The sequence below is a fragment of the Lampetra fluviatilis genome, chromosome 1 (genome assembly GCF_964198595.1).
Source record: "Lampetra fluviatilis chromosome 1, kcLamFluv1.1, whole genome shotgun sequence".
Classification (NCBI taxonomy): domain Eukaryota; kingdom Metazoa; phylum Chordata; class Hyperoartia; order Petromyzontiformes; family Petromyzontidae; genus Lampetra; species Lampetra fluviatilis.
Window position 1 is genome coordinate 4,030,187 of NC_136275.1, and position 27,010 is coordinate 4,057,196.

Below are 27,010 nucleotides of genomic sequence, written 5' to 3' on the forward strand. Positions count from 1 at the left end.
GAACGCACGGCGCGGGTCCTGACGCACTCACCCCCCCTCATCCTCCTCACCCATCACCACCCGCCCGCCCACCTGCGTCCATGGGGAGGCCTCTAGGCCCCCGTAGTCTTGCCGCCGCCGCCGCCGGTAGCGACCGCCCAGCCGCCTCCACCTCCTCCTCTTCTTCTTCCCGCCATCTTCCCAGAGAGCCCTGCTGCTCCGCGTTGCCGTGGTAACGCGGGTAATAGCGCTGCCCCGCAGCCCCCAAGAGCCCCCCACCGCCCCCCACCCCTCCCACACGCCCTATCCCCCCCCTCCCTCTCGTCCTATCCCCCCTCCCTCTCGCCCCCCCTCTCGCCCCCCCCCTCTCGCCCCCATCCCTCTCGCCCTATCCCCCCTCCCTCTCGCCCTATCCCCCCCCCTCTCGCCCCCCCCTCTTCTCGCCCTATCCCCCCTCCGTCTCGCCCTATCCCCCCCCCTTCTCGCCCCCCTCCCTCTCGCCCTATCCCCCCCTCTCGCCCTATCCCCCCCTCTCGCCCTATCCCCCCTCCCGCTCGCCCTATCCCCCCCCCTCTCGCCCCCCCTCCTCTCGCCCTATCCCCCCTCCCTCTCGCCCTATCCCCCCCCTCTCGCCCTATCCCCCCCCTCTCGCCTATCCCCCCTCCCTCTCGCCCTATCCCCCCCCCTCTCGCCCTATCCCCCCTCCCGCTCGCCCTATCCCCCCCCCTCTCGCCCCCCCTCCTCTCGCCCTATCCCCCCCTCCCTCTCGCCATATCCCCCCCCCTCTCGCCCCCCCTCCTCTCGCCCTATCCCCCCCTCCCTCTCGCCCTATCCCCCCCTCCCTCTCGCCATATCCCCCCTCCCTCTCGCCCCCCCCTCTCGCCTATCCCCCCTCCCTCTCGCCCCCCCCTCTCGCCCTATCCCCCCTCCCTCTCGCCCCCCCCCCTCTCGCCCTACCCTCCCTCCCTCTCGCCCCCCCCCTCTCGCCCTATCCCCCCCTCCCTCTCGCCCCCCCCCTCTCGCCCTATCCCCCCCTCCCTCTCGCCCCCCCTCTCGACCCCCCCCCCTCTCGCCCCCCCCCTCTCGCCCTATCTCCCCCCTTCTCGCCCCCCCCCTCTCGCCCTATCCCCCCCTCTCGCCCTATCCCCCCCCCTCTCGCCCTACCCCCCCCTCCCTCTCGCCCCCCCCCTCTCGCCCTATCCCCCCTCCCTCTCGCCCTATACCCCCCCCCTCTCGCCCTATCCCCCCTCCCTCTCGCCCTATCCCCCCCCCTCTCGCCCTATCCCCCCCCTCTCGCCCCCCCCTCCTCTCGCCCTATCCCCCCCTCCCTCCCTCTCGCCATATCCCCCCTCCCTCTCGCCATATCCCCCCTCCCTCTCGCCCCCCCCTCTCGCCCTATCCCCCCCTCCCTCTCGCCCCCCCCTCTCGCCCTATCCCCCCCTCCCTCTCGCCCCCCCCCCCTCTCGCCCTACCCCCCCTCCCTCTCGCCCCCCCCTCTCGCCCTATCCCCCCTCCCTCTCGCCCCCCCCCCCTCTCGCCCCCCCCCCCCCCTCTCGCCCCCCCCCCTCTCGCCCCCCCCCCCCTCTCGCCCTATCCCCCCCCCTCTCGCCATACCCCCCCTCCCTCTCGCCCCCCCCCCCTCTCGCCCTATCCCCCCCTCTCGCCCTATCCCCCCTCCCTCTCGCCCCCCCCCCCTCTCGCCCTATCCCCCCTCCCTCTCGCCCTACCCCCTCCCCGTCACTCTCCGCCCGCACGCCGGCCCCTCCTCCCTCCCTCCCTCCACATCCTCCCGCCCTTCTGCCTGCAAAAGCCCATCTCCATGACTACCGTCTCCACGTGACCTGCATCCGAGTCGGCGTCACAGGGATATTGGTGGTGGGGGGGCAGCAGAGAGACGGATAGGCAGGCAGGCAGCAGGCCAAGAGGAAAACTGAGAGAGAGAAAGTCAGAGGAGGCTGGAATCGTGGGAGAGACAGAGATGCAAATGGGAGAAAGGGCGGAATCCAGACAGCCAATTACTCCTACTACTATGATATTAACCAGGTGAAATCCGCTGAGCTTCGAGCTCTTTTTCAGAGGCGACCTGGCCGCACGTGATGGCTCGTCGAAGTGGCAGGTATCATCGTCGTCAGCATCAACACGTGGGAATTTGTAGCAGCAGCCAGATAATGTGTTGATTCTCAACGTGAAAGAGGGCGAACAGCAGAATAACCCGGAAAAAAATCCACATGACCACCACGGGGAGAGAGAGAGACCACATGAACTCCAAATATATCGTTTAACACGCCGGCTTTCGCGACCAATATTATCCATAATAGTTTTTTTTTCTGGGTTAGTTCGCAGAAATATAAATGTGTCGTTAAACCCGCCATCACCTGACACAGCCAATTAGAGAACAGAGGTCGCAAACGGGTTTTGATTCCTTACCTGTACCCGGCCGCACCAGGGTCGCAAACGGGTACCCGTACCCGGCGGTACCCGTACCCTACCCGTACCCGCCCGGGTACGGGTAGGGTACGGGTATCGGGTACCTGATTGCGACCTCTGGGATGAAGCCATGTTGCAGGCGCGGGTGGGGTTGATTCTAGGAACTTGAATTGTGAGAAGAGACAAGACGTTGGGAAATGAGTGACAAACAGTAACTCACCAGTGACTCACAGTCTACCCGTACCCGTACCCGGCCGCACCAGGGTCGCAAACGGGTAACCGTACCCGGCCGGGTACGGGTAGCCGGGTATCGGGTAGGGGAACGGGTATCGGGTACCCGGTTGCGACCCTCTGCGAGAGAGGCAAAATTATGAAAGGGGTTGTTCACCACTGGAATAAAAAAAACACTGCCATAGTAATGGCCTGAGAGTAGAGGCAGAAAGTTAAGTTACGAAGACAAGAAGCTAGTTCTGCTTCCACACAAAAAGGAGACTTAATAATAGGGATGGAAATGCCAAACAAAAGTCCCCAAGACACAGAATTACAGAAAATCCGTTTAGCACAACAATGAGAATATAAATCAGCACGCAATACGAAAATTGTTGATGATGTCACGGCAAGCAATGGGGAGCGTGAGAGCAAGGAAAAAGGACAATGATGATTGATAGATCACAACAACAGCCCTTGGAGACAAAAATTGAATCTTAGGGCACAAAAGGCAGAATGATAAAACCAGAGAGGAATTATATGGCAAGGTCTTCTGCAAAAAGAGAAATAAGAAGCGACTGCCCTCTGCAGTGTTACAGAAGTGAGAGCTGCCAGACCAGAGGGGATCGCTGTAGAAACTGTCAACATCGTCAGATAAGCAGGAGCCCACGTTGGAACAAATTGAGCAGACTTATTGTCTCAACAGTTACACAGAAACGAAAACACCTCCAACGTGGAATTACGCTTTTCAACCGCCCTTCTAATCACAAACGGTAGTGACACGACTGACAGCGTGCAGAATTTAAAGACCTGGCTTTAGCCACGGCCCACCAAGCCAGGCCCCCATTAACAAACGCAACTAAATCGTCACGAGCGTGTTCGTTCGTCGATAAACTTGTACAAATTGCGGCAGGGGCAAGAAAGTAAAGATTCAAACCAAAAAAAAATTTCACGGTACGGAGACGCAGCATGCGAAAGCGATTCGCAACGACGTGAGGCAGGCCACAGGCCCTGCAGCAGGTGCCGCGACACGCGCCGAGAGGCCGGGCGCTGACCACCGCGGCCTCCTCCTCAATCCCTGGGGTCTCGCGTCGCGTTGTGGCTCCAGTGGCGCGGTGTGGTGTGGCGCAGAGGTCGCAACCGGGTACCCGATACCCGTACACTACCCGATAGCCGGCTACCCGTAACCCGGCCGGGTACGGGTACCCGTTTGCGACCCTGGTGCGGCCGGGTACGGGTACGGGGTAGGCCGTGAGTCACTGGTGAGTAACCGTTTGTCACTCATTTCGGGTAGGGTACGGGTAGGGAACGGGTACCCATTTGCGACCCTGGTGCGGCCGGGTACGGGTACGGGTAAGGAATCAAAACCCGTTTGCGACCTCTGGTGTGGCGCGGTGCGGCGAGCGCGGTGGGAGCGCTCGTTCGGGGCCGCCCCACGAGAGACGCGCAGAGCGACGGTGACGGTGCCAGCGGCGGTGACAGCGACGGGTGGGATGGGGATTGGGGGGGTTGGGCAATGACGAGCGGCGTCAGGTGGAGCAGTCCACCAGATGAATCCAGCCGCATAGAACTCCCCGGACGGAACTCAATCAGATTCAATGTTGCCTCATGTGGCACGCAGGAGGGAATTGCGTCCAACGGAGCAGACCGCGTGAATCATCCGGTGTGCTTCACGTCACGTCACTCAAGGGCTGCCCTTCGCTTAACATCGTTTGTCTGGTGTGTGTTGCATCTCACAATTCATCCGGTGCGCACCACGTGAAGCGTGTTGAACGAACCCCACCGGATAACACCGTGCCAGATGAAACACGCCAGATGATGATCCATGCCAGATGGAGCGTAGCATTGTCAATGTACTTCAAAACAACCGTGCCAGCTGGAACTCGGCTCGATGAATGATGCCAAATATAGCCCGCAAGATAAATTGTGTTGAATGGATCCCACCAGATGAGGCAAACCTCATCAGACAAGTCTTTATCAGATTAACCTCACCTGATAGATCACACCAGATGGATCTCACCAGAGAGCACAACACTCGAAGCTCCACACAGATAGATTGCGCACACTTGCTGTACTCCCATCTCCTGGCCTTCTCCAAGCCCGTGTATGATCCGCGAACCCTCACCTCCGAAGCGCTGGATCACAGGCATGCGCCATCGTGCCCGGTGCAAACAGGGCGGAGAAGGGAGATGGACATCGGGCAACCGCACGCGCTGCTTAATCCACGGGGGCATCAGGGACCTACGGGGGCCCGTGGGTTCCCGGGAAAACCGACCCCCGACGCACAACGAGGGTTCAACACCAGCCGAGGCAATCGCCACGAAGCCGTCATTCCACCCAACCGCAACAACCACACCGACCATCGCAGAGACACCAACCGCAACAACCACAACAACCACACCGACCATCGCAGACACACCAACCGCAACAACCACACCGACCATCGCAGACACACCAACCACAACAACCACAACAACCATCGCAGACACCCCAACCACAACAACCACACCGACCATCGCAGAGACACACCAACCACAACAACCACAACAACCATCGCAGACACACCAACCGCAACACCCACACCGACCATCGCAGACACACAGACTCCACAGTATTTCTGTTGTCTCTGAAACCGTGGCAACCAAAGTAATTCCGTGAGCCCAGAGGCATCGTATAGTGGCCCTCGCCTGCACACTCAATTGATTTAAGTTTATCGACGACCCAATGCAATACAAATTGGATTGATAAGGCTTCTAAATGTGGCCACATCTCAAGATGCTGCACAGAAACAGTGGACGTGTTTACTTTGTGGCTATCGAAATAGGTAGTGAGTCTCAGGCAGAGGAACAGACGGAAGATCTTGAGCCTGGACTTGAACAGGGCCAGGGAGTCGATAGCACAGGTTGCAGGGGGGAGGAAGTTTCAGACCGTGGGAGCAGCAAAGGAGGATGAGCGACCTCCTACTGAGCGAAAGTTGACTGGGGGATTCGATATAAAATGTTGGTTGCTGAAGTAGGAGAGTGCGTGGAGGGGAGTAGAGTGAGATGAGAGGGGAGAGGTAGGAGAGTGCGTGAAGGGGAGTAGAGTGAGATGAGAGGGGAGAGGTAGGAGAGTGCGTGGAGGGGAGTCGAGTGAGATTAGAGGGGAGAGGTTTGAGAGTGCATCGTGGGGAGTAGAGTGAGATGAGAGGCTTGAAGATACATCATTCTCTATCCCTCTCAGTGGCTTCACGTCACATTGTCCATGTGCTGCCTCCCCTTCTTCTCTTTTAATGACCCTTGCATGGTTGGGGCATCCTTGAAGTGCCTCGCATCTCTTTGACAGTCTATCAATGACCGAGTGCCACCAAGCGTGTCAACCAATTTGCATCACTCATGCCTCCCCTACAAAACCAACTGATTATGCACAACTTGAATGTTGTGCGACTTGCATTCCGCAGTGGCGAGATATCAACTCCATCGCTTGCTATTCAGGAGGTCGTGTTCTTAGGTGTTTTCGGTAAAGTCACGTAGGTAAAAAATTAAAATTAGTAAAAGTAAAATAAAAATAAAATTAAAAAATCACGACGTTTCGGAGGCAACACAAGCTTCCGTCTTCAGGTGGGACCGTCACAGCACGATAGCTGTATCTATGTATCTATGATATGTATCTATGATATGTATCTATGATACAGCTATCGTGCTGTGACGGTCCCACCTGAAGCTTGTGTTGCCTCCGAAACGTCGTGATTTTTAAATTTTTAATTTTATTTAAATTTTACTTTTATTAATTTAAATTTTTTTAGCTACGTGACCTTACCAAAAAAACCTAAGAATATGAATCCTTGCAGTCACGAAAGCTTCAAATCTAGGAGGTCGTGTGTTCGATCCCGACCCTGGCTCCTGCATATTTAGAGTTTGCAAGTTCTCTCTGTGGTCACGTGGATTTTTTCTCCGGGTCCTCCATTTTCCCCCCTCCACAATTAGATGCAACATGCGTTTAGAGTATTTGGCTGCGATAAATTTCCATATGATAAACCACTTCATTGCGATGTGATTTGTGCCCAGGTCGCTTCTAATACAGAAATACATAGCTCAGTGGAGCTTACCTGGGTTTTTTTTGTTTAGTTTGGTAGAGGACCCGAATAATTAAAAGCAGTAATTAATCATCGCCCCAACATGCATGGGTCAGTACTGCAGATTCCTCTGACATGAAGCCAAACATCCATGAATGGAACTGGTCAAACACAAAATGCAGGGCCCACCTGAAAATTAGTATTGACACTCAGTGAGGCCTTTCTGGCTAAAATAACCATTGGAAGTACATCCTCTGCGGAGATGGAGTGCTGAAATCGGCTCATGCCCAGGTGCTATACGGATTGTTGCATGGCAGCACCGTGACAGATCAAGCTTTAGAGCAGTATTCTTCACTAATTTTCAGAGGGGGGCCGCTTTCGCCGATAACACATCGTCAGTGGTGAGGGCCGCCACACATTTGAAACCATTGTTGGGTTTGACAGCAGCACTACGATGATGATGATGTGTGTGTGATGATCACGTGTTGTGTGTTGTTGGGGGCTGCACGTCAGGGGGCCGCAGTAAAGGCCACCAGGGGCCGCCAGTGGCCCGCGGGCCTTGCGATGAAGAACACTGAGATAAAGTGTCCTATGCCTCTGTGACTGCGGTACAATTACCTACGGTGCAATTACCGAAACTGGCTCGTGGCTGTGACTGTACTGGTGTCATACAAGCCCCCCCCCCCCCATTGAGAAGATAGTCTGTAGGGTGGGGAGTGGGGTGTGTGCAGGCAGTGTAACTGCACCAGGGTTCACGAGCCGGATGTAACCAGGCGTCGCACTCCCAGTCCAATCTTCAAGTTGGTTTTACGTCACCAGTTGTGAGTTTTGTGTCACCAGCTGTGAGTTTTGTGTCACCAGCTGTGAGAAGTCAAGAGAACGGGAATCCGCGTCATGTGCAAGAGTGACCTGGGTCACCAAATTGACAAAAGCAAACCGCAAACGAAACCAAGTTTGCGGCGACGACGCAAAGCAGTCGGAACAAGAGACCACAAGAAGCGCCGCGTCACGGCGACTTGGCGAGTCATCCGGCAGCGGACAGATTGCGTCCGATGATGGAGCGAGAAGATGCTGCTGTCGACGTCAAATCTCGGCGGGTTTATTCCACGCGGCAATCCAAAGACGCGGCGACCTGCTGCCCCCGCTCCACCCGCCCGGCTTCCTTGGCGGGGGATTGCAACCGATTGTCTTAATGGGCCTCCGGGCTCGCTTCTCAACAACCGCCGCCGATCGAGCCGCCCGCCGCCGTCGCTTCATCGCGGCCGCACGACGCACGGGACCGCAACTTCCTCAGTGGCCCTGCTGCGCCGAGGAACCCTGCGGACACCCACCCCCCACCCCCCCCCCCCCTTCGCGCCGCCCCCGTGGAATATGAGGAATGCCTACGGCCAGAATGGTGGCACGGGGCAGTGAAGGTCGTGATGGCGATGATGACGGCGGAGCTGTAAGAGCGGCCCTTGAAGGATGTGTCAATTGTGTAAGAAGGGGAAGACCCAATTAGCTAAATACAGATGCTGGTATTGCTCACTGATTCCTTGCATTTGTCATCGTCATCAGTCATGGGTTATCCACTGCTGGGTGAGGACTGCCCCAGGCCTTTGTCATTTCTCTCGGTCTCCTGTATCCTTTATTTTCTTTTCCCTATGGTAAATATGATGTCTCGAACTTGCGTGTGCCCTCTGATCGAGGTGTTCATCTCCGTGTCTCTCTCTCTCTCTGTCTCGCGCGCAGACGGCGCGATTCCAAGCATTCATTAATCGTGATTGAAAGGCCCTCATTAAATCCTCAACCAACGAGTGGCACATTTGACTGCTGCAAACTCGAACAACGACGACAACAACGACGACGGGTCTGGAAAAATCTCCGAGGACAAGCAATCCTGCGCACATCATCCCCCAGGTCCCAGCACCCCACGCCCTGTCCACCCACAAAAAGTCAAACCCCCCCCCCCCCCCCTCAAATATGACGTCACAAAGCTCTGCCCCCCCCCCCCCCAACAAATAAAACATGCTTCAAATCGCTTAAAAATATTGTCATTGTAGCGCGTATTTAATTTGGCGCTGCACTCTGATGTTGTAGGAGGAAATATTTAATAAAAAGTCTATTTAATTAAGTAGAACGTGTTGTCTATATTTATTTAAAGTTGCGCACATTTTTACGTGACGTCACATTTCTCAAACCCCCCCCCCCCCCCTCGTCACACATCGTCACAAATGTCTGACCCCCCCCCCCCCCTAGGTGCGTGACGTCATCTATGGACGGCCCCTAACCCTCCCGGCACCATCAATATTCCAACCCTTGTTTCTCGCTGTGGCCCACATCCCAGGTGGAGCTCGCAGGAACGTGTTGAGGCCAAGATGGACTCATGGAGTGATGATGGTGATTATGCGATGATGGATACACTCTCTGATATAATAGAGGTTTTTGTTTGGTTAGATCTCGTAAATATATAAATGTGTCGTTAAAACCCGCCACCACCCGACACAGCCAACTAGTAAGGGTTGTCACGTAAACAGAACGTGGCCAATTCGTCACTAGTACAGCACTAGTGTATAGTGTAGTAGTGTAGTGTATAGTGTAGTGTATAGTAGTGTAGTGTATAGTGTAGTGTATAGTGTAGTGTATAGTAGTATATTGTATAGTGTAGTGTATCGTGTAGTATATTGTGTAGTGTATAGTGTAGTGTATCGTAGTGTAGTATATAGTGTAGTGTATAGTGTAGTGTATAGTAGTGTAGTATATAGTGTAGTGTATAGTAGTGTAGTGTATAGTGTAGTATACGAGTACAGCACACCGGTGTGTTGGAGAGCCAAGCCACAACATGTACAATCTGAGTACGACGTTTCGCCAGTAATTACAACTAGCTTCATCAGGCGACAGCCAGATGTGTGAAAAAGTCCACCTGTTTCGTTCCTTATATAGAGGCGTAGATGTGGTGACCACGCTTCTGCGCTCTTGCGCAAAGTGTGGGGATTACTGAGGCAACGTACATGATGCATGTGGATTATGCGAGCCCTTTGAACTTGACCTTCTTGTCTATTGTGTGTATTAAAATAACGGTAATCCCTATTTAAGTATGCTGCCCTTTGTAGGCATGCATTTAAAACATGTGTTATTTGATTATTTGATTCCACGCAGCACTAAGGCGGTAGCTATCTGAACGGTTAAAGTTATTTTTATTTCTTTCCATTTCGATAGATTCTCTCATTAGTCTTGGCCAGCAGTAGCTAGTTTCGCACAGAACTTCAACATTATCAAACTCAATTGAGTGTCCTTGTTGGCACGCGTGTTCTGCTACAGCTGACAGTTGTATTTGGGAGAATTTCATATTTCTCTGATGTTCTTTTAGTCTCGTGCTGATCATTCGTCCTGTTTGCCAAACATAACATTTGCCACACGTGCAGTTAATCCTGTACACACCTTCCGTTGATAGCTTCGGTAATACATCTTCTGTACCAGATATAAAATTCTGTATTTTATGTACCATACCAAATCTGACTCGGATTTTTCTTTTTTCCAAACATCTGGCTAGTTTATCAGTTACTCCCGCAACGTACGGTATTTTGATCGTTTTAATTACTGGGGCAGTTTCAATGCTCGTGTTATTTGATTTGTCTTCTTGGTTCTTTCGGTAAAGTCACGTAGAAGGGAAAGAACCAAGAAGATGAATCCCTGCAGTCACGAAAGCTTTAAATCGAAATTTATTTGATTTGGTTTTGGCATTTGTGCATCACTGTAACCGTTCATTTCCAGTGCTTATTTAACATGTTGAATTTCACTTTTCAGACTGTCACCATCTGACACTTTCTTAGCTCGATGAATGAGCGTCTTGATAAGAGCAGATTTCTGCGCGGGGTGATGGTGTGACTGCATTCAGACAGGCGTCAGTATGCGTTTTCTTTCGGTAAACCCTATGTGTTATTTTACCATTTCGACCCCGTCCGAGCAGAATATCTAGAAATGGTGGAGTTCTGTCAGCTTCCACTTCCATGGTGAACTGGATAGATGGGTTTTGAGAGTTGAGTTGATTTAGAAATGTGTTCAGTGTATCTTTGCCATGTGGCCAGACCACCAATGTGTCATCCACATATCTAAACCAAGCAGATGGTTTTAGTGTGCTTGAAGCTATTGCTTTTGTTTCAAAATCTTCCATGTACAAATTCGCTATCACAGGAGACAAAGGAGAGCCCATTGCTGCTCCTTCCTTTTGTTTATAGAAGTCACCTTGTCAAAGAAGTAGGTGTTCTTTAGACAGTGTTCAGCTCGTCTTGAGATATCCTTGGCTAAACCTTTGTTCGTTCCCAGAGTGTCGAGTAATTTAATTGACTCGTTGACCGAAACCCAGAGAAGTCACATGAAAACTTACGAGAATATCATTAGGGTTAAGCTTAATATCTTTGATTATATTTACGAGATGTTCAGAGTTTTTTTTTTATGAACGAAGAGGTCCAACCGATGGAGGGTTGTATTTGTCGAAATGGTAAAATAACACACAGTGTTGACCGAAAGAAAACACATACTGACGCCTATCTGAATGCAGAGTCACACCATCACCCCGCACAGAAATTTCCTCTTATCAAGACGCTCATTCATGGAGCTGATTAAAGTGTCAGATGCTGACAGTCTGAAAAGTGAAAATCAACATGTTAAAGAAGCGCTGCCAAAGAGCGGTTACAATGATGCACAAATCAACAGGGCATTGAATGCCAAAACCAAATAAAATAACACGAGCATTGAAACTGCCCAAGTAATTAAAACGATCAAGATACCATACGTTGCGGGAGTAACTGATAAACTAGCCAGATGTTTGGAGAAACAAAACATCCGAGTCAGATTTGGCATGGCACATAAAAAACAGAAATTAATATCTCGTACAAAAGATGTATTACGAAAGTTATCAACAGAAGGTGTGTACAGGATTAACTGCACGTGTGGCAAATGTTATGTTTGGCAAACAGGACGAATGATCAGCACAAGACTAAAAGAACATCAGAGAAATATGAAATTCTCCCAAATACAACTGTCAGCAGTAGCAGAACCAACAAGGACTCTCAATTGATTTTATGATGTTGAAGTTCTGTGCAAAAATAGCTACTACTGGCCAAGACTAATTAGAGAATCTATGGAAATTAAAATAAACAAAAACTAACTTTAACCGTTCGGATAGCTACCGCTTTAGTGCTGCATGGAAGCGAATCATCAAATAATACATTATTTAAATGCGTGCCTACAAAAGGCAGCATACTTCAATAGGGATTACCGGCCAGTTAAATACACACTATAGACCGAAGAACAAGTTCCAAGGGCTCGCATAATGAACATGCATAATGTACGTTGCCTCAGTAATCTCCCTCCACACGTGGCACAAGAGTGCAGAAGCGTGGTCACCACATCTACGCCTCTATATGAGGAACGAAACAGGTGGATTTCTCCAACAAATCTGGCTGTCGCCTGATGAAGCTAGTTGTAATTACTGGCGAAACGTCGTACTCAGATTGTAAATGTCGTGGCTTGGCTCTCCAACACGGTACTAGTGACGAATTGGCATGGTCTGTTTACGTGACAACCCTTACTAGTTGGCTGTGTCGGGTGGTGACGAGTTTTAACGACACATATTTTCGCGATTTAACCCAAAAAAAACCTCTATTATGGATGATATTGGTCGTGAAAGCCTACGTGTTCAACTGACACTCTCAGATAATAATTTCAGGCTCAATTTGGAGGAATATTTCTGGGCCCACAACGTACACAGGTACTTTGCTCATGGATGAAGATAACAATAACGATCGCGGTGATATGATTACAACGACAACGGGTATGACGGCTAAATTCCCATGTAGCATTGGGAGGGATGCCTCTGTCCAATTGCTGTGCTAGGTTTTTTTCGTGGGTTAAATCGCGTAAATGTCGTTACACACCCCACCATCCGACACAGCTGATTAGTAAGGTTTGTCACGTCAACAGAACATGCCAATTCGTTACTAGTACAGCACACCGGTGCTGTACTAATAACGTGTTGGAGAGCAAATCAACAACATTTACAATCTGAGTACGACGTTTCGCCAGTAATTACAACTAGCATCGTCGGCCAGATTTGTGGAGAAGTCCTGTTTCGTTCCTTTAATAGAGGGATAGATGTGATAACGATGGCGATTATAAAGATGAATGGCTCAACTCCAGTTGTTGTGAGCTGGAGTACCTCTTTGGTAAAAGCGCGGCACTTACGTGCGAGAGACAATAATGGCAGTGACGACGACGACGGCGGTGATGTTGATGGCAGTCGTTTTAGGCTGCATGGCGTCCACGAGGGAATAGCTTCAGCTGTCTCTCCATACGGCCGGGTAAGGCACCCGTGGGACGAGCGATGGGAAGGATCGCGCTACCTGCAAGCGCCCATTCACCGCCCCCAACCCCCACGCACCTCGACTGCCTCTCTTCGACATCGCCGCTCTGCAGGTCCCCCCGCCGCACCGCCCACGCCGTGCGCAGATCGCACAACGGGGGGCCGTGAGTCACCGCCGCGGCAGCTCGTAAGCGCCGTTCGTTCTGCGTGTGCGTAACACAAAGGTTCTCCGTGCGACCCGCACGGACCATCGGGACAAGCCCTCTAAACGAATTGACCCGTAGGAAGGGCCCAGAAACCAGAGTGGGTATTAATCATCACGTTCTTAGGTTTTTTCGGTAAAGTCACGTAGGTAAAAAAATTTAATTACTAAAAGTAAAATAAAAATAAAATAAAAATCACGACGTTTCGGAGGCAACGCAAGCTTCCGTCTTCAGGTGGAACCGTCACAGCACGACAGCTGTATCAAGTAGACGGAAGCTTGTGTTGCCTCCGAAACGTCGTGATTTTTATTTTATTTTTATTTGACTTTTATTAATTTTAATTTTTTTACCTACGTGACTTTACCGAAAAAACCTAAGAATATGAATCCTTGCAGTCACGAAAGCTTCAAATCCAGAATTAATCATCACGGTTGAGAATCGAACTCGAGACCGCCGGGTTCGCAGTGCAGTGCGCTGACCTAGGACGCAATCGCAGACACACATAAAACATGCAAACCTGTACACCCACACACTCCGTAGGACAAAGACAAAGATCCCCCTTCAAGCCTGAGCAGACTGTTGGAGCAGGTGCTGTTAGCGAGCATCTACGAAGGCCAGCAACACCATACCAGAGGGTGTCAATGTTGAATCAGAGGAGGCCCAGGACTGGTTCAGATATCAATCATAACAGATCAAATGCGCTCTATAAATATAACATAATAGATAAGATAAGATGTTGGCTGTTTTCTGGGATCAGGTCGCCGATTTCGTAGTGCAGTGTGCTCACCACTGCATCACCGCTCCACCCACACAAAAAGACAAAGATCCCCCGTATAGCCTTCACAGGCTGTTGTGGCAAGTGCTGTTAGCGAGCACCTGTGAAGGCTGACAAAGCACACGATGGGGTGGGTGGCCAGCACCACGCCCGGCCGCATTTGTCTCCCCAGTGGCGATGTTTGAATACTGCACCAGGTACTTATTTAAGACTGAGCCGACATAGGGGAGGCCCGGGACCGATTCAGATAATCGCCACTGCTGTTTGCCGTGAGCGGGAATCGAACCCGGGTCGCCAGGATCATAGCGCAGCACTCTAACGGCTACACTACCGCTCCCCCCCCCACACTATGACACGCACACACACAAGAATACAAACGCATACACGAATATACACCAACACCTACTGACCCATGCACTGACCTACGGATAGGGAAGCACACGTAATTACAGGCACACACACACACACATACTGACAAACACCAGTGGATTCATGCGCATCACAAGGGCGCATGCCCTTGAGAAGTGAGAGACAAGGACGGCCATGTAAAGCAATGCAGATAAAGCCCACAGCGTTAGATTCCACCGTGTAAACTCACGGGGGCTGGGGGGGGGGGGGATAGCAGCGAGCGGTGGCGCAACGGTCGGCGCACTGCACTGTGAACCCGGCGAGCCGAGTTCAATCCCCGGCCACGGCTGAGACCAGTGGCAAGTAACGTCTGAACCGGTCCCGTGCGCCCACAGGAGACGGTCGTCACCGTTGCCGATCAGCCTGGGCCGGACACGTTGTGACGAAGGGATTCTTGCACCCTTCTTTCAAACCGCCTGTGTCTTCTCACCCTACGCGCCACCCTGCATTCACCAACCCGGACAAATCAGCGCGGCCAACGCAGCCTGGGCGATTGACATTCGTGTTGACAGTCGTGTTGACTCGGAGCTTATAAAACCCGATGCAAACCTGAAAATTTAAATAATAAATCAATAATAACCCCATTATAGATTTGAAGCTTTCGTGACTGCAAGGATTCATATTCTTAGGTTTTTTCGGTAAAGTCACGTAGGTAAAAAAAAATTAAAATTAATAAAAGTAAAACAAAAATCACGACGTTTCGGACACAGCACGATAGCTGTATCAAGCTATCGTGCTGTGACTGTTCCACCTGAAGACGGAAGCTTGTGTTGCCTCCGAAACGTCGTGATTTTTATTTTACTTTAATTAATTTGAATTTTTTTACCTACGTGACTTTACCGAAAAAACCTAAGAATATAATAATAACCCCATCAGAGCAGAGGAGCACGTGGCCAGGCAAGCCCACGGGCGCCTGGGCGGCAGCAACAACCTCTCGTCCCCCGAGGTTGATGTCTCCCTGGGTCTCTTAACACTCGTCACTGACCCTCCCGTGGCTCGGCCACCTCCACAACGATTCCTGCGCTGGCGACGGGCAGCAGAGCCAAATCCTGGGAACTACAGACGGTGCCCCGCCGTGCCTCGCTGAAACCAAACTCGTCCGCACCTCATCAGATCTCAACAAGCCAAGCTGGGGGGGGGGGGGCTTGAGCCTCGCACAGTGAATACGAACGGGTGCAGTTTTCGGCCGCTGTATAGAAACCCCCCATTGTTGTATTGTACCGGGAGTTCGGCAATCAAAACAACACACAGAGGCATTATTATATTCTTGGTTCTTTCGGTAAAGTCACGTAAAAGGGAAATAATAAAATAATATTAATATAAAACAATAAAAAATCTCACGACGTTTCGACTGCAACACAAGCAATCATCATCAGGTGTGTTGCAGTCGAAACGTCGTGAGAATTGTTATTATTTTATATAAATATTATTTAATTAAATCCCTTCTACGTGACTTTACCGAAAGAGCCAAGAATATGAATCCCTGCAGTCACGAAAGCTTTAAATCAAAGAGGCATTATTTTTCCGAATTTGGTTAAAAAAAAAAAAAACCTCAATATTTCAGGAGGCGCAGTGCCCATGGTGAATACGAGCCGGCCGGCCGGCCCTTCATAAGCAACGCTCACGAAGCAGTCCTCATACAGAGCCGCAGGTTGCCGACCCCTCTACCGTGCTCCGTAGGCTATTGCTCCCCGCCTTAACCAACCCGCATTCAACAGCGTGGGTGAAATCACGGCCAAGCAACCCCCACGGCTCTTGTTGGGGTAGGGAGGTCCATCCTCATCCAGCAGTGGATCGACAATACGAGGTGTGCAGGTGCGTGACGACCTCCTGCGGTCAGCACGGGATGGCTTAGAGAACAGCGGCAGCCTCGAATACAGCATCCCCGTAACACAAGTAGCCTAGAACAGAGTAGCTAGGACACTGTAGCCTCTATAGTAGTAGGTTTTTACCCTTTAAACTGGTACAAAACTGACACCTTTATACAAGGCATCATGTTTGCAATAGCCACAACACAAGCAGTCAAAATGCAAACAAAAAGAAACTCTGATAATGATATGCGCTGTCCTTGAAGTTGATTGGTCCACACCCGAGACAGCTTTTCTTAGAGCCTAGTCTCCATTGGTGTTGGACCAGATGACACCAGAAGGCGTACAACTCAAAAACAGCGCACTATCAGAGTATTGAGAGCTCGGGGTAAGCATTTACACTGAGACCCCCTTTACCAGTGGCAAAATATAGTAATAGGTTTTTACCCTTTAAACTGGTACAAAACTGACACCTTTATACAAGGCATCATGTTTGCAATAACCACAACACAAGCAGTCAAAATGCAAACAAAAAGAAAACAACTCTGATGATGATAATGATATGCGCTGTCCTTGAAGTTGATTGGTCCACACACCCGAGACAGCTTTCCTTAGAGCCTAGTCTCCATTGGTGTTGGACCAGATGACACCAGAAGGCGTACAACTCAATCAACTTCAAGGACAGTGCATATCATTATCATCATCAGAGTTGTTTCTTTTTGTTTGCATTTTGACTGCTTGTGTTGTGGTTATTGCAAACATGATGCCTTGTATAAACGTGTCAGTTTTGTACCAGTTTAAAAGGGTAAAAACCTACTACTATATGTTGCTACTGGTAAAGGAGGTCTCGTAGTGTAAATACTGTAGCCTCTGTCAAAGAGCAGTCACAACTGGCAAATAGCTGCCTCATACCACACAACGAACATCCAATTTGAAACGGCTGTTGCGGCTGGAATTCCAATGCATGACCAAGGAGGCGTTGCCATGGCGACAGAGCGGTCCTCGGCCAAGGTAACCCAGGAGCGGTTGCCATGGTGACCGAGTGGGAGCTACCGAGGTGATCAGAGAGACGTCTTCGTCGAGCTGACAAGAGGGAGCCGCCCTTGTCAAGGTGACGATGGGGCTGTCGTCATGGTGACCAGCGGGGCATTGCCATGGTAACCAGGCATTTCCTCTGGCTTGTGGTCACATTGCAAACTACCGGGCCCCTCGTGCAAGACCTCCATGGGCCCAAGAGTCAGTGAGCAACTTCATAGAAATAAAATAATAAAAAATAGTGATTTATTATTTTATTTTTATTATTACTTCTATTAATTTTATTTTTATTTTTTACCTACGTGACTTTACCGAAAAAGCTTAAGAGTATGAATCCTTGCAATCACGGAAGCTTCAAATCTAAAACTTCTGTTCTAACAGAGGTGGCCCTAAATAATAATAACAACAATACTGTACATGTTAGATAAGGATCATTCATGCTTAAGCATAATATCGTTTTTTTAGGGTTAGATCACGCGAATATAAATGTGTCGTTAAACCCGCCACCACCCCGACACAGCCAACTAGTAAGGTTTGTCACGTAAACAGAAGGTGGCCAATTCGTTACTAATTCAGCACACCGGTGTGTTGGAGAGCAAATCCACAACATTTACAAACCGAGTACGTGCTAATAGCATCCCACAACACTTTTGGTTTTTCTTCATAACTGCGCATCAGGACCAGAGTGTTACCTACACTGGTGGATGAAGAACCCACGCCCCCCCCTACCCACCCAACTTGTTTCGGCTATGAGGGTTAATTGATCATACTTCACCACATTTGTCCCCACTGCAAGACATTTCACCGACGTCTCATAATATATTTTTTATACACTTGAATATGGTTTGCAGTCATTTGCACTTTGCTTACGGCAGCTGTTTGTCCAGCAATTATTGCTTTAGTGGCCCATGTCTCCCTCGAATGGGCTCTCGCCTGGTTGCGAATATATAATTGCCTCATCGATCCGTGCTGACCAGCGTGGTGAAGTATGACCACACAACCCCCTCGACCACCGTGGCTAGAGGGGGGGGGGCCCTCATCCGTTCACACGAGGCTGCGATTACTTTCGATCCACAGATCAAAAACACATCAATCATAATGTATCCGCTTACCGTTGTACAATTTTATTAAAATTAGTGTTGTTTATTCGAAATCGAAATTGCTTTTGACAGGATACAAAAATAAGGTACAAGGAGTCCCAAAAAACATATCCCACTTCCAAACATATCTATTGCCCGTGACACCACGCAATGCGGTTTTATATTGTAATCGGCTACAATTGACGAATTCCACCCAATTAATAAACAGTTTGTAATCGGAACTCTGCTGTAAAAAAGTAAATAATAATTTCAAAGCTAAATTTCACGAAACAGTTCCGTTTTGGAAGATGGCAGATTACTCGAATCAGTTAAATAAACACAGAGGACGATTTTGATTAAGAAAAACTCGAGATTCTTTTTTAAATCCTTTATATTAAGTTCGCTTGCTTGCTTGCTTGCGTGCTTGCGTGCTTACTTGCTTGCTTACGACCGTGCAAATCTTTCGGTCGTTTTTTAACCCACTTCCCGTGATCCAATCAAGCTGACATTTTCCACACAGACTCATTGTGACAGACAATTAATGTTCGTGAAAAAAATTCCCAAAATTTTACACTGTTTAGGCAAATTTTTTTTATTTTACATATATTCAAATAGAACTCATTCATGGCTTTGGCTGAACGTCACAGTGTAAGAGCCCAGAGCGTAACCCCTCCACAGGCCGTGGCGGAGTAGCGCAGTTGGTAGCGCCCTTGCTTCCCATACCAAAGGTCGCGGGATCGATCCCCGCGTCCTCCACAGGCGAATATATTTTTAAATCCTTTATATTAAGTTCGCTGCCACGCATATAAAGGATTTATAGTGAAAAGACTTTGTTTTTACGGGTTATACTTATTCTCCTTCTCAACGGAACTCCGGTGGCTGTCACCACTCTGCATTACAACAGACTAGCTGTACTACCCGGCTTCGCCCGGGACTTGGATTCTTGTCTTTGATTAATACATGGCCTACGCGAAGGGTGGGGGGGGGCGTGACGTCAGCAGGCACACTGCGTGACGCTGCCGCATGCGGGTGACATCACAGATGTGACGTCACCGCTCACTTGCCGTGCAAAATATATCCATTATTGTGCCCCCCCCCCCCCCCCGAAATACAAAAGTCTATTTTTATACTTTTTGCATTTTGTACAGTCTGGAAGCTACCCAACCCACATACCAAATTTCAAGTGTGTTGCATGTCGGGAAGTATGCTAAACATTTCGAACAGACACACACATTCACAAATTTCCCTTTTATATATACAGTATATAGATGTACGCATACGAGGGCAACTAAATCATCATGGTAATCACAATGATTTACTCTGGAAATCCCGAGTCTCAACCAGCTTATTCAGCGGGGTCCTGCCACGAATGAGCATTTGGCTTCATGTGGGAGCAAAAAAATAGAAAATCAACCCCGGAGCAAAACTCACCACCCATGCGAGGAGATAACTCTAAGCACCGACATCTCCCGGTCACCTCGCAGCTCCATGCCTGCGACACTTGGGGCTCAACACTGCCGAGCGTTATGATATTCAAATTAAATCAGGTGCACTTTTAGCCGTGTGAACGAATGGATTAGGCACACGTCTAGCGCAATGGCCCTTCTCACGACTGTCGAGCCAGAGGCAGCCCATGGGCCTAAACAGAAATCGGTAACACAAAAGGGCAGCACGGCTTTTGTAAGCGTATTATCAAGCGATACTACACTGTTTCATTGCATGCCGATACAGATCACCATACGTCGACGGTGATTAACTGTGAGTAGCCAATAATAGGCCTTGTATATCATCTTGCATACTATTAGATTAGCACAATGCACGTACATAATGTATGTTCATTAACTGTGAATATCCCAAATCGTAATATATAACCTGATCCTTGTACCTGATTGGCTCGCAAGTGACGACATCACGTCTATCCCTCTGTTTAAGACCGACAACGGAGGATCCCTCACACAATTCTGTCTGTCGCCTGATGAGGCTGGTTGTAATTACCGATGAAACGTCGTACTCGAATTGTAAATGTTGTCGTGGGTTTACTCCCCAACACACCGGTGTGCTGTACTAGTAACTAATTGGCATGTTTGGTTCACGTGACAAACCTTACTAACTGGCTGTGGTGGGGTGGTCGCGGGTTTAACGGCACTCTTATACTATTTACACTATGAGATCTCTTTTATCGGTGGCAAAATATAGTAGTAGGTTTTTACCCTTTTAAACTGGTACAAAACTGACACCTTTATTCAAGGCATCATGTTTGCAATGACCACAACACAAGTAGTCAAAAAAGCAAATAAAAAGAAGCAACTCTGATAATGATAATAATATGCAATCAACTTCAAGGACAGTGCATATTATTATCATTATCAGAGTTGCTTCTTTTTGTTTGCTTTTTTGACTACTTGTGTTGTGGTTATTGCAAACATGATGCCCTGAATAAAGGTGTCAGTTTTGTACCAGTTTAAAAGGGTAAAAACCTACTACTATGGCACACTTATATTTACGTGATCTAACCCCCCCCCAAAAAAAACCTTTATTGTACCTCGAGCAGCACCGACGTAGTTGTATGGCTATGAGAGTGAATGACTTGATATAACCCCCACTCAGTTCAAATGGTTATCACATAATTCACTGTTATTGGCCACGGAGATATATTGCAACCATTAAAGTTATGCCACCTCAGGTGGGGCCTACAATTGCAGCATCTGTGGCCTGGGCTCGTGGAACAAGGGGGGGGGGGGGGGGGATTCTGGCAGCATTCTACAATGCGGTGCCGAGAAAAACACGGGGAACATTTCGAAGACGGTGACATTTTGAACCTCAAGGGACCGGATCTCGTGTGCAGCAAACGTGCGCGGAATGTTTTATGTCACGGGAAGGCGAAGCCGCCGCCGCCGTCGTCGTTGTTGTTGCAAGGTGACGCTTGGAACGCGAAGAAGATACGTTCCACGTAAGAGAGCCCGCTTTAGTGAAATATAAATAAACCCTCTTAGAAATCAAGACATGTACGCACAAGTACGAGTTCATCGCAAGGGTGGAGCGGCGGCGCAGTGGTTAGCACACTGCACAATGAGCCTCGGCCACCCAAGCGGCGAGTTGAATCTAAACCCTTCACCAACCCGCACGAACCAGTGCGGTGAAGTATGGTCAAACAAATCCCCTTGACCAACACGCTGCGGATAGTCATTCACCCAGCAGCGGATTGACAAAAGGCTACGAATTATTCACCTCATTTATTATTGTCGTGGGGGGGCGGAGGGGGGGGTTGCCCGTTTAGAATAAAAGTATTTTTTTTCTGCCAGGGAGACCTGGGCATGAATGTGTAGAGACACACGCAGCGTGCGCTGGCAAGGTGAGCGGGCAAGCAGCACACTCACCGCATGGACGGGGGACTGGGGGATAACCGGCGGGACTGGGGGACCAGGGGGTCTGGGAGACCAGGGAACCGAGATACGATGGGAGTGTAGGACCATGGAAAGGGGGAACCGTGGCACCGGGGATCACGCGAAGCATGTCTACGAGCGCAGCGGCTCTGCATGCCGCATGCCTGTGCATGCCTGTCAACCTCTTAATTATTGTATCAGTGCCCTACCTTATTACAGACCAATTCAGACTACCATACACTATACACTACACTATACACTAGACCAGGGGTCGGCAACCAAAATAACAAGAAGAGCCATTTCTTTCCAATTCGGTACAAAATTCAGTATTTCAAGAGCCGCAATGCATCTGAGTACATACTGTACATACGTACATATCGTCAAGAAGCAGCCCGCAAAGAGCCGCATGCGGCTCCGGAGCCGTAGGTTGCCGACCCCTGCACTAGACTATACACTACACTACTACATACCTGTCAACCCCTTATCAGTGCCCTACCTTATTTACAGACCAATTCAGACTACCATACACTATACACTACACTATACACTACACCACTACATACCTGTCAACCCCTTATCAGTGCCCTACCTTATTTACAGACCAATTCAGACTACCATACACTATACACTACACTATACACTACACCACTACATACCTGTCAACCCCTTATCAGTGCCCTACCTTATTACAGACCAATTCAGACTACCATACACTATACACTGCACTATACACTACTCTATACACTGCACTACTATACACTACACTATACACTACACTATACACTACACCACTACATACCTGTCAACCTCTTATCAGTGCCCTACCTTATTTACAGACCAATTCAGACTACCATACACTATACACTGCACTATACACTACACTATACACTACACTATACACTACACTATACACTACACTATACACTACACCACTACATACCTGTCAACCCCTTATCAGTGCCCTACCTTATTACAGACCAAATCAGACTTTATTGGTCACCCCGTGCCCCTTATGAATCTCAAAGTTCATCCTACAAAGTCCCCATCACAAGGGAGAAACACAAACAAAATGGACAAAAACAATTTTTGTTACTCAATTTCCCTGTACAAGAATACGGACGGGTAAAAACCGCACGGGTTGGCAGGTAAACCTGTGCGACGCAGCCAGACAGAAAATAACCCCGGCGCAGTCCCCCGCGCAAGCGCCCATTCAACCGGTGCCGCCGGGACGCGAGACCCGGAGCCGCGCTCTCCGTCGACGTGTGAAGCGAGCCAGCAAGCCACGGCGAGCGGCCATTGCTAATTACATCAGCGGCCACGGCCGAGAACGGGAACGTCGCAAAAGGCCGCCACGGCGGCACGATGACGGCGTCGCGACGATCCGTGTTTGCGAATCGATTAAAAGAGAAGAGCAAGCGCATTTCCATCGAGTGGCAAACGAAACAAATTTGAAAAATTCTGCGTTTTAAACGAAAAGCGGTCGTGCGCATTCGTGGTTTCCGCAACGTTTCTCATCACCCATGGCAATGCGGGTACTTTACCCTGTGATATACAGAGCATATTTTTTACATACAACAAAGGAAGACTGTGGAAACACGTAAACTATATATATTTTAAATGTAATTACTGACATACTGGGGTGCAACGGTGGGGGAGCGGTTATCGAAACTGCACGATGCATCAAGCAGCCCGAGTTTGAATCCCTGGCACGGCTAATATCAGTGGCGAGTGATATCTCAACCGGTCCCCCCTCCACTGCCGCTCTGACCCTCCACGTTCACCAATCCACACTTCACCATGACCAGCATGGTGAAGTGTGGTTCAACAAACAACCACCGTGACCGACGACACAGCACGGAGGAGGCTTTCATCCATCAATGGATTTACCAAAGGCTGTAAATAACAGTTATTATTTTTCGATTTAAAGCTTTCGTGACTGCAGGGATTCATCTTCTTGGTTCTTTCGGTAAAGTCACGTAGAAGGGAAGTAATAAAATAATAAAAATATAACATAATAAAACAATTGTCACGACGTGCTGTTTCATTCAGACGCTGTCGCCTCGACAGACCTGGTTTTCACCTGAGGACGGCTGCTTGCGTTGTGGCCGAAACGTCGTGAGAATTGTTTTATTATGTTTTATTTTTATTATTTTATTACTTCCCTTCTACGTGACTTTACCGAAAGAACCAAGAAGATGAATCCCTGCAGTCACGAAAGCTTTAAATCGAAAAAAAAGAATGACGACGTCAGCCACCTCTGATGGTCCCTCTCTGAAGGAGGACGAACCTCCACCGCTCACTGCAACGGCGCTCACAAGATATTGCTCGTTTCAAATCCATTCCCTCTCCCCCCAGCCCGGAGTGGGCAGTCGGGACTCGTTGCTTGGTCGCTGTGAACGCGGACGCTCGTGGCGCGGTTAGAAATGCATCTCACTGGGGATGCAAGTTTAATTACGAACTTGGAATTTATTTCATTTGCTGTACGTTTCGTCTTGTGCGTACCGTCGCCCGACTCTGAAATTTCCTCCCACCATCTCTTTTTTTTTTTACAAATTTTCAACACCTTGCTCAACTCATATTTCCTCCACCTCCAATAGTGCGGCTTGTTACTGGCAGCTGGATGCTTTTGGGGGGCTTTGGGCCTTTTCTCAGCAACCATGAACAAAAACCGCGTTTGTCTTTACTGAGAATTCCTGGCATGGAAAGATTTCTGGCTTTGCTCCAACATTTGTCTCACGCTTTCCTCGCAGTTACATCGACCGTACTGCCAACGTGTCTCCGTGATGTTGCTACCCTGCTGCTTGTTGGTTGCTTGACCCTGAAAGTATTTGACCTTCAATTCACCCACAGTTTCTGTTACCCAGTTTCAAGTTCATTTCGTTTAACCAGGTGCGAACGCAAAAGAATAGAAGCGTCTCTCTGGTAAGAGTGACCTGGGGCACGAACCTGCCAGTGGGAGTGCGATGATCGCTGCTGTGAATGATCCAAATTGCGTCATTCGCAAGTAGTTTTTGAATTGGGCGAATGTGGACCCTGATGCCAGCACGCGACGGCCTACTCTTGCGAACGATGCCAAGGGATCTGTAAACGTCCACCGCGAGTGAAGCAGACGATGTGTGGTACTGTCACGGTTAACTCACGCTGCAGCATTGACCAGGGCGGCCGCTGGGTTGGAACCTCGAACCTCGGCAACAAGCGTCGACGTGGCGCCGCTGCCGGGCCACGCCACGCCACGGCCTCAGGTCAGTGGAGACCTGGGGACCTGGGGACCTGGAGACCTGGGTGACGGATCTCCCCAGAGACTTCCAGTCTTACTGCACCCTCGCCCAGCTTTAACGAGGATCTTAACTGCTGGCGGTGACCCATCCTGGTCCCTTCTGGCGCGCGCGAGGACATTCGTACCATTGCCGTCCTGGGCATTTGTGACCGTTGCTACAATCGTAGCCTGCCGCACCAGGAGCATTTCCTGCACTCTGGCACCTGGGGTTTAATTTCACCCAGGTCTGTCTGGGTTAGCGACCCCAAAATATATTCCCACACTCGGCACACCGCATCCAGTATGCCTCTACTGGTCACGTGCCGCCTACTCCAGCCTGCCAGCGGACCCGTACGACGCTCGGCGAGAAAACCAATCCCCGGTGGTGGTGGTGGACGTCGGAAACTCACCCTCGCGGACGCGATCACGCGCGCAGCCGAGGAGCCGCCCGGCCGAGAGATGGTGACCACGCAAACGCGACCCGTCCGGCTACCGCCGCCACCGCCAGCGATGCCCTCCACTGCTCCCGGCGACATTCTCCCTCCTTCCACGAACTCGGCCGCACGGAGACCATGTCTCCAGACGCGCACAATCTCGCGCTCGCTCGCTCGCTCGCCGCAGACTCCCGCGTGCGCGCGCTCGCTCGATGGCTCGCTCTCCAAGCCCACGCACGCTGCCGCGCACTCTCCACGCGTGCACGTCTTACGTTGCTCGCTCTGCGCGCACCCGCTCCATGCAAGCGCACGCACGCGCACACGCACGCACGCACCCGCGCACCCGATCAGGAGCACAGGACACGACGATCGCAGCCGATTTGTTTTCCCTGCTGTCCGTAACGCTCGCTCACCGTCACGCCTCACGGCCGCTCCGCCTCCTCTCACAAAATCCTCCGCCGCCTTCTGCCCTAGACTCCCGTCCTCCCCTCCGGCATCATCCCCTGCCCCTCGTCGCCAGCACCCCCCCCCCACTCCCCCAAAGGCGCTCCCCCCACCACTACACCCTCCGCTCTCCTCTCCCGCCCCCTCCCCCCCCCATCCAACACCCTCCCCCGCTCCCAGCCCCCTCTCTCAGCTCCATCATCCCTGCATCCGTTGCCAGGGCGATGCTCTGGTTGCCGTGACATTTTTTTGCGGAACGTAGCGTTCCAGGAGGGGCTGCCCCCCCCCCCCCCGTTACGGCGCCCCCCACCGCCCCCCGCCCCCCCCACAACAGCTCGTTAAGCAGCCATAATTAACGGGTGACACTCACTGATTTTCTCCGCTAGAATCTCAGCGGCTGACCCTGCGACCCCGTGGCCGGGGATGCCGATGGCGGCAGGCGAGGCCGCCGCTGTCGCTGCAGCAGCGGCCGTTGTCACTGCTGCTGCTGCTGCTGCTGCGGAGCTGAGCGTCTTGTGAGCACGCGCCAGCGTGGAGGGATGTTGTGATTATCGTTTTTTCACAGTGACGTTTAAACCTCTGCGCGCTATTAATAAACCGCTGCCTTCTCCAGGGGAGGGAGGTGCTGTTAAGTGCCGCAAATGTCGACCCGATTCGTTCTTCCACTTCACCTTAGACCAATCATCTCGTGTGCGCACAAGTACAAGTACAGTCGTGCGTGGACTTGTGCGGCTGGTGTCGCTGTGCAAGTGGGCGGCAGGGTATGGCGCAGTGGTGACACTCCTCGTGCCTCACAACAACATTGCTGCTGTGTGGCGTTGCGATATTCTCTCTCTCTCCATGTTCTGATTTTTTTTTAAAATTGTGTCTTTTTTCGATTTAAAGCTTTCGTGACTGCAGGGATTCATCTTGGTTCTTTCGGTAAAGTCATGTAGAAGGGAAATAATAAAATAAAATGTTTTCTTTTTATTATTTTATTATTTCCCTTCTACGTGACTTTACTGAAAGAACCAAGAAGAACATACAGTGTCACCTATATTGGCCAAACATCCCGATGCTGAAAAACGTACCTGCAAACTACTCAATTGGGGGAAAAAATAAGAATAGGCTTTACCCTAAAAGGTGTTAAGATGCTCCAAGACGAATTAAATAAACTATTACAAGGCATCAAGTCT

The 27,010-nt window shown here is 50.3% G+C and overlaps 1 protein-coding gene across 12 annotated transcripts in view; it reads right to left on the reverse strand.

Annotated features, from left to right (window-relative positions):
• Positions 1 to 27,010, reverse strand: part of LOC144953454 (disco-interacting protein 2 homolog C-like) — a 161,205-nt gene that overhangs the window by 64,311 nt on the left and 69,884 nt on the right. The window contains exon 1 of one of the 12 annotated variants that reach the window (XM_078884685.1): positions 25,735 to 25,754. The exons of 9 other annotated variants lie outside the window; for them this stretch is intronic. Coding sequence is in view for 1 of the 3 variants with exons in the window: in XM_078884565.1 (XP_078740691.1) it covers positions 73 to 82 (10 nt within the window). In the remaining 2 variants the exon portion in view is untranslated. Of the gene's footprint in view, positions 1 to 72; positions 158 to 25,367; positions 25,657 to 25,734; positions 25,755 to 27,010 lie in introns of those variants that run through there. 2 more of the 12 variants (XM_078884625.1, XM_078884565.1) reach the window with 2 other exon arrangements.